General features: G+C 49.4%; 1 protein-coding gene across 11 annotated transcripts in view; it reads right to left on the bottom strand.

Annotated features, from left to right (window-relative positions):
• Window positions 1–9,142: 9,142 nt before the first annotated feature.
• DYSF (dysferlin) overlaps window positions 9,143–16,922 on the bottom strand; it is a 257,583-nt gene continuing 249,803 nt past the window's right edge. For all 11 annotated transcript variants that reach the window (XM_021001176.2, XM_078149256.1, XM_021001178.2 and 8 more), the window contains 4 exons: window positions 15,441–15,619; window positions 13,669–13,778; window positions 13,320–13,467; window positions 9,143–11,028 (listed from right to left, as the gene is read on the bottom strand). In XM_021001176.2, the coding sequence (XP_020856835.1) occupies window positions 10,990–11,028; window positions 13,320–13,467; window positions 13,669–13,778; window positions 15,441–15,619 (476 nt within the window). In that variant the 3' untranslated portion in view covers window positions 9,143–10,989. The remainder of the gene's footprint in view (window positions 11,029–13,319; window positions 13,468–13,668; window positions 13,779–15,440; window positions 15,620–16,922) is intronic.

Consider the following 16,922-nt stretch of genomic DNA (forward strand, 5'->3'; position numbering starts at 1 on the left):
AGCTGTCAGGCAGGTAGGAGGACAGCCAGGAGACAGCAGTGTCCTGAAGGAGACAGACGGTGGTCAGCAGCCTCAGATACGGCAGAGAGCTCAAGGATGAGGGGTGAGAAGCTGGGCCTTCTGGAGACAGCATCAGGGAGGAAAGAAGTAACCCCAAGGCTGAGGACGTCCAGGACGTGGCAGGAGGATGGGAAGCCATATTGGGGGCAGGGGAGGGTTCCTCATTTCTCCAGCCCCAGCTGGGATGGGTCTGGGAAGTGGGGAGGGAGCAGTCCAGGGCAGGAGAACGCTATCTCCCCTCACCCTCTGGCCCTTCTCGTTCTGGGTCCTCAGAGCCCAGCAGAAGTCAGGGCCATCACAAATGTCACCTGAACCCTAACGAGTTTCAGAGGAAATCAGGACCAGGGGAAGGGAGGTGTCTCCTAGCATCCGCCTTGCTCATAAAGGGGCCTGCCTGGCAAGCTTCAGGGAGGAAGAGGGTGACTGAAGCTGGGGGGCTGGGGGCTGCAGTGCCGGCAGGGGATGTAGACAAATGGGTTTTACGCTTTGAGTTAATGAGGGTCAGGTGAGAGCTGGAGAGAGAGCAGGGAGAGGAGAGGGAGAAGGAGAGGGGGGAGGAAGAGAGGCATCAAAGACTCCAGAGCAACCAGGACTAGCCCACACTCTCACTCACACTCACAGTCACACTCATACACACACACAGATGTGAAGACAGCCTTTCACATGACAGATCACAAAAACTGACATTCACACACAGAGAAACAGTCAGATACCTACTCATCCCTACACATGACACGCATGTGTAGGGGATTGCCATACATGACAAACATACGTGCACATAGAAACACAGAGATGCAGATTCATACACACTGATGTGCATTCATAGGGGCATTGACACGCATGCACAAGCATGCATACACAGAAACCGCCACACAGATACTCACTCATACTTACACACTGACACGTGCAAATACACAGGGGTGTACACGGAGTCAGAAGCAGGCAGATGCTCCCCCACTCACACACACATACATACATGTACACTCCACTTTCCTCACACATCCACGCCCTCTTTTCCAATATCCTCCTTATTGGTATCCTTGCCACTAATTCCAATTTATCCTTCTCACCGCTTCCAGAATAATCTGCCTGCTCCTCCTAGACAGGCAGTATGGTATGGTAAAGGGCCAGGCTTGAAGTCAGGAAGCCCAGGGTTCAGATCCTGCCTCTGACACTTACCAGGCCACTATGTGACCTTGGGTAAGTCACACCATTTCTCTAGGCTCTCTCTTCATCTCTTAAATACAGGGGGTGGGGTAGATGGCCTCTGAGGTCCCCTGCACTTCAAAGTCTGTGGTCCTGTGATCCCTCCCTGCTCTGACAGTATCACCCTCTTGCTCAGAAACTTAATTCCACATTCCTTAAACTCCAGTTATGATCCAAGCACTAGCCAATCCAAACAAAAAAAGTCCTTGCTGCAAGGAGCTTACATTTTTCAGAGAGTAGATTTTGTGATAGAGAAAGGAACTCTGGCACCCTCGATTTGGGGAGAGCAGATAGCAAAGAGTTCCAAGGGAAAGGACAGGAAGGACCCTGTGGGCTAAAATTCTATAGGGGAAGTCAGTCTAGGAGGGAAGAGAAACTATTAATAATTCAATCTGGAGGACACAGAGACATGATTCCAGTGATGGAGAAGGAGAGCTTTGTCTTTAAGAGATCAATGTGGATGCACAGGGGACTCTCTAACTGACTTTGATTTTATGTGTGTGTGTGTGTGTGTGTGTGTGTGTGTGTGTGTGTGTGAGTATGTCTAAGGAAGACCAGGTAGCAGAAAATGACTACAAAAGTCGAATATGGATAGCAGCAGAAGCACTAGATCTCAGAAAAAGCTGAGACTGGAGGATCTGAGCCAACCCCAAAGGGTAGATCTTTGTTTTTAAGCTATAAAGAAGAAAAGAGGAGAGCTAAGAAGGGACAGGGCCCCTGCCTTGATGAACCAAACCTCCTCTAGGACAGGGATAATCTCATTTTTTGTCCTTCTCCCTACAGCAGTGCAGAGCATACAGTAGGTACTTAATAATTTCTGATGGTTTGATTGACTAGATGAGGAGAACTGACTGTGGAGAGAAGGCAAACAACCTTAATCCTCACTTGGCTTCTGTTTTTGCTGCCAAAGAGAACCAGTTTTGGATTGAAAACCAGGACAAAAATGGCTAAGAGGGAGTTGAGACCCAAGATTAGCAGGAAGGCGCTGGCTGCTCTTGTAAGCTCACATTCCCTGACCCGGGGGGACTGAAGGTGTTGGCAGATGGGATGGCTGAGCCCACAGCAGTGATCTCTGAAAGACCGTGGGAAGGGAGGAAGAAGCCACAGGACTGGAGAAGGGCAAATGCTGACCCATTTTCCAAAAAAGAAAGACAATGGTGTTTGCGTGCCACAAGACTATGATTTTGGCTTTGATACTTAATAAAATTCAGGACTGCATGAAAACAGTGAGGAATTGTTAGTAAAATCATATCTGAATGATAAATCCCTCTATGACCAGTCAGCAAGTGTGTGTGGATCGATCAATCAACGAGTATTTATTAAATGCCTGCTACGTGCCAGGCATTGTGGTAGTCACTGAGGATGATACAAGCACAAAACTGAGATGATCCCTGCTCTGAAGGAGCTAATGGTCTTGGGGTTGAGGGAGGGTGGGGTCACAAGATACCAAACAGTGGTCAGCCAGACTTGGCTTGAAGACCTCAGGAACATGGAAGGGACACCTCAGGGTGACAAGTAGGGAAAAGGACACTTAATGTGAACTTAGCCCAGCTCCTCCACAAGGTCATTACTTCATCCCACTCCACCCCCTCCCACCATAGTCCATGAGCACTTTTAATAATATCCCCAGCCTTTGCTTGGGTATCTCCAGTGAAGGGGAATTTGCAGCCTCCACTTTCATGGAGGAAAATGTGCCAAGCAAGATCAGATTTGGGGTGGAGGGGCAGTATGGAACCTGGTGCATGTCCCTGCCCCCTCTTAATCATTGTCCTCCCTTCCCCAATGGGCTCAGGTAGCTACAGATTCCATATCCTGTGACTTCCCCAGGAGACACATTGGAAGCCATTTCATTCATCTTCTGGTTATTTGATAGGATGGACAGAAAATTAGCCCCTCATGATAGCCGACTACTCTGCTTATGGAGAAGGTTGGCATATTTGGTAGATGTTTGCAGGAGTGGGGAACAAAATAGGAGAAAAGAATAAATAGGAAAAGGAAGAACAAAGGGGTAAGAGAGAGAAAAAAAGGGTGTAGTGTAGACTAGAGGAGACAAAGGGAGGCCCCTCTGGGAAAGTGTCTCAGAGTGTCCCTAATGGAAAAGATGAACCTTGCTCTTGGGAAGCCCCCGATTTGACCGGCAAACACAAGCCTTCAGGAGCCCGTGGTCTGACGGGTTGCTTCCTTGAGTCTGAGGCCCAAAAGACCTTGACCTTCAGCCCACAATAAGCTGCCCAGCTCAGGTTACAAGGAAAAATGTGATTTGGGGTTTCCCCCGCCGGATTTGGGGCAGGGGAAGAGGTGACTGCAGGCTGCTCCTCTCCTTCCCATCCTTGGCTTCCAGCAGAATTCCGAGTGGGAGGATGGAATATTTGTGTTTGTCTCCCCAACCCGTCGCCATCCCCCAAGCTTGAAGCTAAAGTTTTTTGGTGGGGAGAGGAGGGGGCAGGGGTGGGGAGAGTGATGGGAAAGGCTCGCTGCTGCCTGCTGGGAGTGATTAACCAACAGTGGAAACTCCCGAGGCTGAGTGTGGCTCTTTTGCTGGTTCTCTCTGTCTCCATCTCTCCCTTTCTGTTCTTTGTCTCTGCATTTCTCTGTGTGTGTGTGTGTGTGTGTGTGTGTGTGTGTATTTTCTTAGTAATAAAATAGAAGCACCTAAATGAAGAGGCAGAGACAGACTGCAAACTCACCAGAAGGCAAACCTCTGGGAGCAGAGCTCCTGGAAAGCCAGGGAAGGGAAGATGACTAATATGGGGGGAGCTTGGTAAAAGACAGAATAACCCCACAAAGGGGAGTCCCCAATCTGATGGGAGAGACCCACCCCCACACCGCCAGCCTCAGAAATTGAGGAAGGAAGGAAGGAGTGAGGGAGGGAAGGAGGAAGGGAGGAGGAAGGAAGGAAAGGAGGGAAGAAGGGAGGAAGGAAAGAAGGAAGGAAGGAAGGAAGGAAGGAAGGAAGGAAGGAAGGAAGGAAGCAAGCAAGCAAGCAAGCAAGCAAGCAAGCATTTACTAATTGCCTACTGGGTAACTGAAAGTAAAATGTAATGAGTTTTAAAGTCGTTTCTCAATGCCTGGCCAATTCCCTAGGACTGCAGGTTGTGTGGCCAGTCTTCAGGATCAACCTCATGTGGGTGCTGTGAGGATCTAATGAGTACCTACAGCTAATACAGATGTATCACATGCACACACAATACATACATGCACACATACACAGACACATGAAAAAGAATGAGGGGTAGCAGATAGAGGGCTGGCTCATCCTGGGAAAATCTTTTGGCCTCTCTGCCCTAGGTCATCACCCAAGATGATCCATGTGGCAGGGCTCACCTGCATTGGTGGAGAGAGCTTCCTTGCCTGGAAGTTCCTTATACATCAAAACCACAGGTCCCAGTCCTTAGGTATGTATAATATGTGCGCTATTGAAATTCCAGCATTTTAACAGGGCAAAAGGAAGAAGGAAGGACCTTGAGGCAGGGGTGGGGGGTCAGTTCAGAAGACCCCTCATACTCCCTTTTCACATCTGACAAATCTCCTCAGACTTGTCACCCTGGCCCAGCCCCATTTGCTCTTCCCCTGGAAATCCCGTAATCCCACATTTATGAAACACATGCCGAGAGGAGGCAGCAGGGTGGGACAGCTCTGCTGGGTCGGGGTAAAAAGAGAGGGTGTTGAGATGGTATCTCGAAGGGCCTCAGCACGGCAGGGAAGGAGGACCTGGAGGAGGAATGAAGGTTGCCCCTGGGCTCTGGGTCATGGCTGACAGGCTGATGGAACCTGCTAAAGGATCGCAAAGGAATGTTAGAGTTTGTTCATAGAGGGCAACAGGACCTCATTTACCCCATCGCTTGATTTCTGTGACTCAAATCCTACGTGAAAGGAGGCAGGGTTAGATCCATCTTTTGGTGAATTTTTAAAAAATAGCAATGAGAGCAGGGACTTGCATACAGTAGGTGCTTAATAAATGTGAATTAAATTGCCCTGAAATAAAACCCCCAGTCTGTTGGATTTGGGGGCAGAGGACCTGGGCTCACATCCTATCTTGGCTTTTTACTCTGTGTGGGACCTTGGGTAGCTCACTCTCAGTCCCCAGCCCCAGTTTGTTTATCTGTTAAATGAAAGCATTGGATTAGATGGCTTTTAAGTCTCTTCCAGCTGTAAATGTAAAAGTGCAGCAAGGAAGCCCACAATGATCCACCTCTCCCTGACAAGAATCACTCAGATGTGTCTCCTGCTCAACTTTCCCCATGGGGGGGTGGAGTAGGGAGAGAGACAGAGAGAAAGAGACAGAGAGAGAGAGAATCTGGGATTCTGTAGTTTTGGAACAAATATTTCTTGTTTTTGGTTTTCTTAGCATTTATTTGTGGAAGACTTCTGCATGATAAGGTGGAAAAAGTCCTACGTTAGAGCCAAAGAAAGGACTTGGGTTCCGAGTGTAGTTTTTGTGACCCTGGGCAAATTGAGAGGAAAGGAAAGGAAGAGAGTGGACAGCAGAGGCTAGAGAGGACAGGAGAGGAGAAGAAAGAAAAATGGGAAATAGGAAAGAAAGAAAGAAAGAAAGAAAGAAAGAAAGAAAGAAAGAGAGGAGAGAATGGAGAAAGAAGGCAACAAAGGAAAACACCAGTTTTGAGTGCTCTCCAATTCACTTTTCAGTGCCCCCTCTAGCATCCTCACCCTCTTCCTTCCTTCCTTCCTTCCTTCCTTCCTTCCTTCCTTCCTTCCTTCCTTCCTTCCTTCCTCTTTTCCTTCCTTCCTTTCTCTTTTCCTTCCTTCCTTTCTCTTTTCCTTCCTTCCTTTCCCTTTTCCTTCCTTCCTCCTTTCCTCCCTCCCCCCACTTTTTTCTCACAGTACAGTCATTCTCCTCAAAGTTCCCCCACTTGTCTATTCTCCTCAGGAAATACCCTATGCTCTGAAAAATAATAATAATAAACACCCATGTGGGGCTTTAAGAATTGCAAAGCACTTCACATATGTTCTCTCATTAGCTCCTCACAACAGCTCTGTGAATTAGGTAGGTGCTATCATTATTCTCATTTTAAAGATAAGGAAACTGAGACAAGTAACTCAACCAGGTTCACATAGCTAGTGAGTGTCTGAGGCAGAATTCTAACCCAGGTCTTACTGACTCCACAGATGATGTTCTATCACCCCACCCCTCCCCCCACCAAGTCCTGCTGCCTCTGCCCCTTCACCTTCTGCCCAACGACAACTTCTGCTCACCCTGAGTCCAGTTCCATAGAGGCCTAGTCAGCAGCTTGCTTTCAGAAAGAATGCAAAGTACTCCCCACAGCCAACAGTTTTGTGCTCCCCTTGTGTGGCTATCTACATTTAAGCAGGAGCAATGCTCCAAAGAATGGTGCTCCAGTAATGGGGGAATTCCAGGCTCAAAGACAGGCTGAAATTTTCAGAGAAGGATGGAGTGAGGAACTAGGTTGAGCCTCAGTTTCCATTTCTGTAAATTGAGTGGGAGGGACCACATGGCCTTGATTTGTCTAGGTTTCATGGGGATGGAAACCGTGGTCTTCAGCTCTGAGACACTCCTCCAAATCTCTCCCATTCTTCTCAAGGCCCATCATTCCCCCATCTTGCTTTCCCACTTTAGAGACCAGCTGGGCCATCTGGCAACAATTCCCCAAGCTTCCCTGCTCAGCATGTCTGTGTAGCTACACCAGCCCTGGAATTCTTCCTTCATCCCTCAGAGGAAGAGGCACTCTCCCTCTTTGGCAAGCCAACCTCTCCACTTGTGTCCTTGATGCCACCAGCCACCGCCCCCCTTGCCCACCTCCTCTTGGTGTCTATCACTCTTCCCTCTCCTCCTGTGTGTTCACTCTGTCCCTTTCCACTGGCTCCTTCCCTTCTATCTACAGACATGCTCAGATTTTAAATCTACCCTAAAAAAAAAGGCTTCCACATACCCTTGTTTGTCCATTAGAAGCACCTTGACTTAGTAGATAGAAACTTAGACTTGAGGATCAGGAAGACCCAAATTCAAATCCCTCCTCAGACTAGAGCTCTTGGCCTGGGGAAATGCAAACTTTAAAAAAACAATTGAGGGGGCAGCTAGGTGGCGCAGTGGATAGAGCACTGGCCCTGAAGTCAGGAGGACCTGAGTTCAAATCCGGCCTCTGACCAAACACTTGACACTTACTAGCTGTGTGACCCTGGGCAAATCACTTAATCCCAATTGCCTAAAAGCAAAAAAAAAAAAATTTGATAACTGTATTTAGACACAATTGATTTCATTTGTATTTGTGTATTTTATTTTACATATTTAAAAACATTATTCTGAGAAAGAGTCCATGGGTTTCACCAGACTGCTGAAGGGTCCAGAACACAGAAAAGGTGGAGAACTCTTTCTCCAGAGCCATATATTGCAACTGCATGAGTTTATTTTTGAGCAAAGGGTAATGGGGGAAAGCCCACTGAATTTGGGGTAAAAAATAGACATTAGTTCAAACCCGGGCTCTGATATACTCCTAATCTATAAATGGGGAAGGGGATGAACTAGAAGATCACTCTGTCCCATCCAGCTCAAAATCTGGTGATTTCCTGTCAGTCCTGCCTTTGTTCTGTGGCTCACAGCCTTCCCTGCCCAGTTCTGCCTACACCTAACCATCCTTCAGAGTCCAACCCTAGGGCTGCCTCCTCCCAGAAGCCTTTCATGATGCCTTTACTCTCTCCTCAAATTGTCCTACACTCACTTGTCTCAAAAGCACTTTAGTACAGGACTTCCTCCTCAATGTCCTAGGTCTGCGTGAGTATCAGGAAGAGATGTGGGGGAGAACAGGGCCACTTCAGGCTCTTCTGGCTTCCAACTTTGTGAGAGAAGATTTGCAATGCCAACCTCTCTTCAGGTCACCCAAGGGAAAGAAAGACTCTGCAAAGAAGTCAACACAAGAGGAGCTGGCCTTCTCCACCATGTCCCTATCCAGATTGCTACACTAGAGACTTAGAGATCTGGCACTCTCTTTCTCTTGTCTGTGTGGGTGGGTGGGTGGGTGTCTGTCTGTCTGTCTGTCTGTCTGTCTGTCTCTCTCTCTCTCTCTCTGACTTACCTTGCTCTCAAAAGGAGAACTTTCATCTGTATTTGCCAGGCACACGTTCTCCTGTGTCTACTTTCTCTGACTCCTATTACTCTTTTGACTTGAATAAATGGGTTTCTTTGCAATTTGCTATGTGTGTTCACTGTAGAGCTGGTATTTGGTGAGAAGGGAGCCAAGCCTTGAATTTATACTCAAGCTTAGGGTCCTCCTTTTCCCTTTAAGAAATAGCAATCAAAGGGGGCAGTGAGGTGGTGCAGTGGATAGAACACTAGCCCTGGAGTCAGGAGGACCTGAGTTCAAATCTGACCTCAGACACATAACACTCACTAGCTGTGTGACCCTGGGCAAATCACTTCACCCCATTGCCTAGCCAAAAAAAAGAAGAAGAAGAAGAAGAAGAAGAAGAAATAGCAATCAGGAGCTGAGTTTAAACCTTAGTCACTTCCCCTAGACTAACCATATTTAAGGAAGCAGATAGACATAACTCTAGCCCATACCTTCTTTCTCTGAGGACAGCAGAGCAGTCTCGCTGCAACGTTTTGCTTCCCCTCCTGGCAGGAATTAAAAGATGGGGGAAGATGCTATTCTGGCCTCCCTGTGGACCAGTTACAACACTCCACATTACCCATACTGTAACCTCAGTGCAGTAAAAGCTCTTGAGGGGAAGGGCCTATTTTTTCTTAGCTATATAAACCTCAGCACCCAGTGCCCAGCCTTCCCCAGAACAAAAACGTTCATACGTGTTTTTGGAATGGAATAGAATCAGAAATTAGACTCCAAAGGACCCTGGGGGCCGCTCATTCTTGCTGCCCTTCCCCCAGGAAGTCAGAAAACACTGCTGTCATCCAAAAGCCTTTTATTAAGCATCTCCTTTTGTTCAGTGCTGTCCAGAGAGGCAGAGAGACCCTGCCAGGAGCGCTGCTGCCTGGGACTTAAAACCCAGCATCTGGTTCAGACACAGGGACACCCCTGTGGGTCACAGAATTGTGGTCAGCTTGAAGAACTGGAGCGAGCCTCTACGAGTGAGCATGACAAGGATCACACCTGTTTGACGAGGCCCCCTGAACTCCCATCTGGCCAAGTCAAGAGTATTCCAAAGGATAAAAGGGAGTGAGACCCCCTCCCCCACTTGCTTTTTAAGTTAGCTGTTGTTCACTTACTCCAAAATCCTCCTTCTCCCTCTTATCAAGAAATCGAATCAACAAGCCTTTATTAAGTTCCTACGTGCCAAGCACTGTGCCAACCAAGTTCCCACTCATGCACAGATCCATAGACCGTACATCTTATCAGAGAAGAACGAACTATGGCCAAGTAGTCCTAAGAGGGTGGGTGGCCAGGGGAGCCAGAAAGAGATATCAGGTCCCCAGCCCAAGCCCAGGAGTGTAGAGTATGGGGGGAGGCAGCATGGGGAGGTGAAAGGAAGGAGCAGAGGAAGCAGAATGAGGAAGGGGAAGCAGGAACAGGAAGATGGAGAAAGAGGAGGAGAGAGAGAGGACAGGATGAAAGAAGAGGAAAGGGGAGAGGGAGTGAGAGGGGAGGCAAGCTTCTTGAGCCTAAGGATGGTTTAATTCTTCATATCTTCAGCTCTCAGAACAGTGCCTGGCACACAGTAGGTGCTTAATGATAAATACTTCTTGACTTGATGGTTCATACTCCCAAACCTCTCACAGGGCCTGGCACAACCACAGCAGGCCCTTCATGAATGCTTGCTGACCAGCTGATCGGCCGCTCGTCATGTATGTTACAGGGGGATTCTGAGACCTCTGAGGTCCCTTCCGACCCTGATATCTGTGATTCTGAGAAGGCAAGAAATGGGCAGGGAGGGAGAGAAGTGATGGTGCGAGAGGAGGAGGACAGAAATCAGGGGTTCTATTTGACTCCACAGACAGGAAGGAAGGAACTGATGACAAGGGAGGAAAAGCTGAAGGGAGAGTTCGAGAGAGGAGGTGAGGACAGAGACAAGCACTGGGGAGGATGTGGGAGAAGGGGCTTCTTTCTCACATTTGGTTTGGGCTGCACGACCACCAGGGTCCCTTCCAACTTCGAGATCCTGGGATTGTAAAAGCAGCAAAAAGGTGAAGGGGGGGTGGGGAAGAGAGATGGCCAGGGAGCCCCAGAAGGCAAAGCCAGAAGAGAAAAGCAGAGTCCACAGCCTGGGTCTTGACAATCTCTCAAGGAGGCCACATCTTCCTCCCCATCCCCAGGCTCTCCCTCCTGCACTCTCTTACTCTGTTTCAAAAGAAAAGAGGACCTCATTCTATCACCCTCTCCATCCTGGCAGGTTTGGCTCATGCTCCAGAAAACATCATGGTAGACACACACATACATACACACACAGAAGCACCTACACACACACACACACACACACACACACACACACACCCCTAGATAAGCCACTTTGACCACTTAAACTCCACTTTGTTCTAAAAATCTGAGTGACCCAAAGGGGGAGTGCTAGAGATGTCAGGAGAGAGGAACCCTTCAGTGCCTGGGTGTCCTGAGGTGAGGGACCACCCTCCCACTGCTTCACGTCTGCCCGTTCATCAAGCCTGAGGCAGCTCCCACTCCCTGGATGAGCTGGGGCCGGGTTTTGGCATCAGAGGGGCTGGACAGTGGTTAAGAGAGGCGTGGGGACCCAGGATTCTGCACCTCCTGGGGGCATCTCCAGAGGCAGGTGGGCCAGCCATTAGCTTAACGGTCTCACCAGCTTCATGGCAGCATAATTCTGGAAGGAGAGAGGGAAGGGCAAGAAACAGGGAGACATGGTTAGTGAGCCTCAGCGCCAGCTGGAACCTTCATCACTTTGGATAAATCACTAAACCTCTGGGGTCTCAGTTTTCTGTAAGTATCAAATGAGAAGGCTGCACTAGGTACCCTGAGCCCCTTCCAGCCCAGAGCCAGGATCCTCAAACAAGACCAATGAGAATGCTGCTCTACAGGGCTGTGGAAGCAAAGGAGAAGTCAGATTTGAGTCTGGAATTGACTTTGGAGGTTGTCCCCTGACCAGAGATGAGGAAGGAGAAGGAGTGACCTTTCCTGCTCCCTCTTGGACATAGGGAATCTTCATTTCAGAACTTCTATTTGCCCCTACCTCACATAAGCCTTATAGGGGCATTGATTTAGAGCTGGAATGGACCCATTTTACAGATGTGGAAACTGAAGTCCAGACTGTCCCAAGGTCACACAACTAAGTCTGCAGCAGGATTTGAACTCGGGTACTCCTTCCAAGCCTAACAACCCTAACTGTACTTTATTTTACAAGAATTGTACCCCCTACCTAAGATTCTAAACTTGCCACCCCCATCACCAACTTCATCTCCCTGCCCCATTTCTCCCCTGAAAAGGAACAGTCCTTATATCTAGCTCTTCCCTTTTCCCCTCTGCCCCATCACCAGCTAATCCTTGTTTTCATTTCCAAAATGTGGTCAAAAGCCTCTTCCTCCAAGAAGTCTTCCTTGATTAACCCAGTAATACTTGGTGCTTACAGGATATATCTTAATCTCTACTTACTCTTTTTTTTTTTTTTGGTTAGGCAATTGGAGTTAAGTGACTTGCCCAGGGTCACACAGCTAGTAAGTGTCAAGTGTTTGGTCTGAGGCCACATTTGAACTCAGGTCCTCCTGACTTCAGGGCCAATGCTGTATTCACTGCACCACCTAGCTGCCCCTACTTATTCTTTTTGTTTGTTTGTTTCTGTTTCTTAGATCTTTTTTAAAAAATACGTCTCGAGTCTTCTGCATTAGGCTAAGACCTCCCCAGGACAAAAACTATGTCTCCTCATCACAGCAAGAGTTCCCTAAGGGCAGGGACCTCTTTCTTCCTCTCATTCCATGGGTCTCCCCCTACCCAGTCTGCCCACAATGGGAGACAATTCAGGGCAGAGGAACCTTGAAAGCTCAGCCATCCCCACTCTCTGCCCTGGGAGTTGGAAAGGAAAGGACCATCCATCTACTTCCATCCCTGGAAACCCGGTGTGGGCTCAGCTTCAAAGGCTAGGGGAGAAGGGGGGCAGATGACTTCCTGGATGGAAGCCTCACTGTCCTGGGGCCAGCCCCAGAGAAGGCAATCACAAATGGCAATGCCCTTGATTAGCACAGGCCTTCCAGCCTGGCGAGGATCCCCTGCTCCATCCCTCCTGCCCGCCTCTCCCACCTCCCCCCACCCCTGCACTCAGGGGCCTCTAATTGGGACAGGATGTTCTCTGAGGCTGTCCCAGGGAAAGCCAGCTCTGGAATCAAACCGGTTCCTTGGCCAAGCCTCCACCCCCCTGCCATGGTCCCTCCTCGAGCTGGTGGGGATGAGGTGGGGGGGGGGGCGTGCAAATGATGAGTGGAATCCAACCAGACTGCCTGGAGCTGTCGATTTTCCCCAGCTCTGTTCCCTTCAGAGTGAGGTTTCCCAACTGGGTCAGGGCCCAGGCTGGCTGGAGCCAGTAGGGGAAGAGGCCTTAGGGGAGAGGGGTAAAATCCCCTGAACCTGAGACTTGGGTTCAAATCCTGGCTCTGCCACCAACCTGCTGCTGCGTGACTGCTCTTGGCCAAGACTCCCTTCCCCTCCGTGGGTCCCAGTAAAATTAGGGGAGTTGAACTCTGCCCTCCAAAGCGGATTTCAGTTCTGAGATGTCCCTGTCCCTATGAGCTAAAGGGCCCCCTCTTCCTTCCCAGTTCATAAGGAGCTCCCTGGTGCCTGAACTCCCACAAGGCCCATAGGGCACCACGGGGTGGGGCACACACCCACCTCTGGGCCTGTCTCCCCTCTGGGCTCTAACTCTGCTCTTCCTAAGCAATGATTCCCAGCTCTCCCCACGGCACCCAGGGCACCCCAGGGGCTGCCGATGGGCAGGGGCTCTGTCTTCCCCAGCCTCCCTCCCTTGACTCCCCCTACCCCCACCCCATCTCCCACCAGCTCAGGGCTCCTTCCTTCCCCTCCACCCCTCCCCAAGCCTCTCAGGATGAAGGAGGCTCTGGTTTGCAGTGGTTTGTGTCCGTAATCCCACCCCACTCCCCAGCTCCTTACCGGGAAAGCGTAGATGAAGATTCCTAGGAAGAGGATCAGGATGAAGAAGACGAAGACAATGATAATAAAGCACCGGAACCTTCGCCAGACAATGTATTTCACCGTCTTGTACGGGGATGTGAACCAGAGGAAGGATGTGTCTGGACGCCTGTGACAATGGGGAAGGCCAAGGTCAGAGGGGTGAGTCAAACCACTGCCCCGAGGGAGCAAAGGACCAGGGCCAGATGGGGGAGGGCCGGGGGGGTACAAATCTTGGGGCTCTGACCCTCTGCTGACTCCTGCCCTGCACCCAAGCACCCCCAAAATGCACACAATGGAGCCGAGGTTTAAATGCAGATAAATCTCTTACTTCGGTTCCTCAAGCTTGGGGTTCATGTTGGGTTCATCACGGCCCAGTCCAGCAGGCCGCTCTTCATGTTCTGACTCAGGAACGATTTCCAAGGTCATTTCCAACTTGCCCTGTGGAGACAGAGGGAATCTGGTTAAGGCTGAGGAGGCATCCGTTTGACCACACCAGGAGAGACTAGAGAGTGAGCTGACTAGAGAAAAAATGGTGAGGGACTAGGTGGGAAGCTGAGCGGCCTCATGAAAAGAGCCCTGGCTGTGGGAATCAGAAAGACCTGGTTCAGAGGCCTCATTTCTGCCATTCACTAGCTGTGAGACCTCAGGCAAGTCACTTGAGGAGTTTGAACTGTCTAGCCCTGATAGTCTATGAGTCTTCATGACTTTTCCAAGAGGGCGAAGCTTCCTGGTAGAGCTGAAAGGCCTTTTTTTGTTTCTTTTGTTTTGTTTTTTAGGCAGTTGGGGTTAAGTGACTTGCCCAGGGTCACACAGCTAGTAAGTGTCAAGTGTTTGGTCTGAGGCCAGATTTGAACTCAGGTCATCCTGACTTTAGGGCCAGTACTCTATCCATCGCGCCACATACCTGCCCCCTGAAAAGCCTTTTAACCATCAAATGTTGGAGACTGTAGAATACAAAACATCTAAACCGGAAACTACTACAGAACAAAAAACATGGAAGACACACAGAACCTCAAAACAGAGAACATCAGAGCTGAGAGAGCCAAAAACAAAATATCAGAACTGGAGAAATTCTGGGCCCAACAATGGACTTCAAGGTCAGAGCCAGAAGGGGTCTTAGAGAGACCTGCAAGGGACCTTCGAGACCATTGTATAGGATGACAGAGCAAATGCCTCAAAAGTCCCTTCAGATCACCCAGCCCAACTCCCTCATTTTACAGATGAGAGGTCCAAGGAAGTTAAAGGGATATAGCCGGATTTTAAGCAGCAAGACTGGAACCCTGGTCTTTTGACTCCAATCGTAGCAGTTTCCTCACCATAAGACTGGAACCCTGGTCTTTTGACTCCAATCGTAGCAGTTTCCTCACCATATTACACTCAGCTTAAGCCCACTGCTGCATAGTTTAAGAAAAAAACCATAAGATTCAATACCTACTATGTGCTAGGAATTGTGCTGGGTGCTTCTGACTCAAAAACAAACAAACCAAAAAAATCAGTGCTTTTTCTCAAGGCGTTTCTATTTCACTAGTAATTGGGGGGGGTGGGGTGGGGAAGGCAGGTAGCAACCTGGTAAGCTCCTTCAGACTGGGGATTCATCTTAGCTAAACCTTGGGGCTCCATCAGCCCCTATTACTTGGAACACAGTAAGCGCTTAATTACTGTTTGCTGTGCTGGCCTGCCCCGTGTCTGTGGCCTTCTCACCTTGACACTTCCCTCAGCCCCTGCAGCCCCCTTCTTCTATCGATAAGCTTCTCCCGGGGCCTTTGAGGAGGGGCTCAGGCTGGGTACACCTCCTCCCCACCCTGCCTCCCTTTGCAGCTCCCTTTAATGTGTTGGGAGGAGAGAATTAGAACATAAGCTTCTTGAGGGCAGGGACTGTCTTTCTTTTTTCTTGAATTGGTATCTCCAGCACGTGGCACAATGCTGGGCACCCAGTAAGCACTAGATAAAAGCTTCTTGACAAACTGTCTGACTGACATGGGCGCTGGGGCTCCATGTGTGCCTGGGCACGCGGAGAGGCGGTGGGAGGATGGCCGTGTTAATGGGCGTTTCTCCCTGATGCCACCCTTGCCAACCCAGCAAAAGGCAGTGAAGACTCACCGCAAGTATCCTCTTCTCTCCCAGCTCAGCCACGCATGGCCACCAGCCCTTGACTGACTTCTGCTCAAAAAGGGACACAAAGTGTTCTGGGTGGAAGACGTCGTCCAGCTGGTTCAGGGAGCACTTCTCAGCGGTCTTGGCTGGCTTGGGCATCCGGTGGAGATCCAGCTGAATTGAACCTGGTACAGGGATACAGGCTTCATTATTCCAGGGCCTCCCTAAGGGGCAGGGATACAGTGGGACATTGATGAAGTGAAGGAAGGAGGAGAGGAAGGAAAGAAAGGAGGAAGGCTGGAAGAGAGAGAGGGTGGGATAAAGGGAGGAGGAGGAAGGGAGGGAGGGAGGAAGGAAAGAAGAGAGAGAGAGAGAGAGAGAAGGAGGGAGGGAGGGAGGAAGGAAGGAAGAGAGAGAGGGTGGGAGGGAGGGAAGGAGGAGGAGGAAGGAAGGAAGGAGGGAAGAAGTTGCTTCTCCAGTTAACCCTCTTCTGGTCTGGTCATCCATCCACCTACATCTCCTACCCCCATTCCATAACTCTTTCTCTACATGCCTTTCTATCCATCCACTTATCCACAATGATCTCACAGACCAGGAGGTAGAAAGGTGCTCAGAGACCATCTTACCCAACCCCTTCATTTTACAGATGAGGAAACTGAGGCCCAGAAAGGTTAAGGAATTTGCCTAAAACCATATAGCCAATAAGCAACAAGAGGCAGAATTTGAACTCATCAGAGCCTGCGCTGTATCCACTGGGCCATGCTGCCTCATATACCTGTCTACTTAGCATCCATCCATCCCTCCATCTATCCTTCCATCCCTCCCTCCCTCCATCCGTCCATCTATCCTTCCATCCCTCCATCCATCCATCCCTCCCTCCATCCATCCATCCATCTATCCTTTCATCTACTCATACTTCCACTATCTACTTACAGTGTACTTATCTACCCACCTCTTGATCCAGTCAATGACCATTTATTAAGTGTCTACTATGTTTCAGGCACAGGGCTAAGTATTGGGGATACAAAAAGAGGCAAAAGAGAGTCCCCGGCCTCAAGGAGCTTACAGCCCAGTGGGGGAGACAATAAGCAACAAATATGTGCAAACAAGCTACGTATGGTATAAACAGGAAAAAAAAAAAAGAAGGAAGGCACTAGGATTAATAAGGTGATTGGGAAAGATCCATCTCTGCCTCCATTTACCTACTTAATTAGGAGGAATGATGAGAACTGTGGAGGGAAGTGACTGCTCCCTCCTAGAATCAGTGATGGAGAAGGAGAAGAAATCTGGCCACATGCAGCCTGACACATGTCCTATATTTGGAGAAAGCAGATTGCAAAGAGTGCAAAGCCAAGCCAGGTGGGACCTCATGGAAGACAGGAGTTCCTAACTTTGTGTATTTGTGTGTCATGGATCCTTTTGGCAGTCTGGTGAAGCCTATGGACCCTTTCTCAAATAATGTTTTTAAGTGTGTGAAATAAAACACAG

The sequence above is a fragment of the Phascolarctos cinereus genome, unplaced genomic scaffold (genome assembly GCF_003287225.1).
Source record: "Phascolarctos cinereus isolate Bilbo 61053 unplaced genomic scaffold, phaCin_HiC Scaffold_2;HRSCAF=192, whole genome shotgun sequence".
Lineage (NCBI taxonomy): Eukaryota > Metazoa > Chordata > Mammalia > Diprotodontia > Phascolarctidae > Phascolarctos > Phascolarctos cinereus.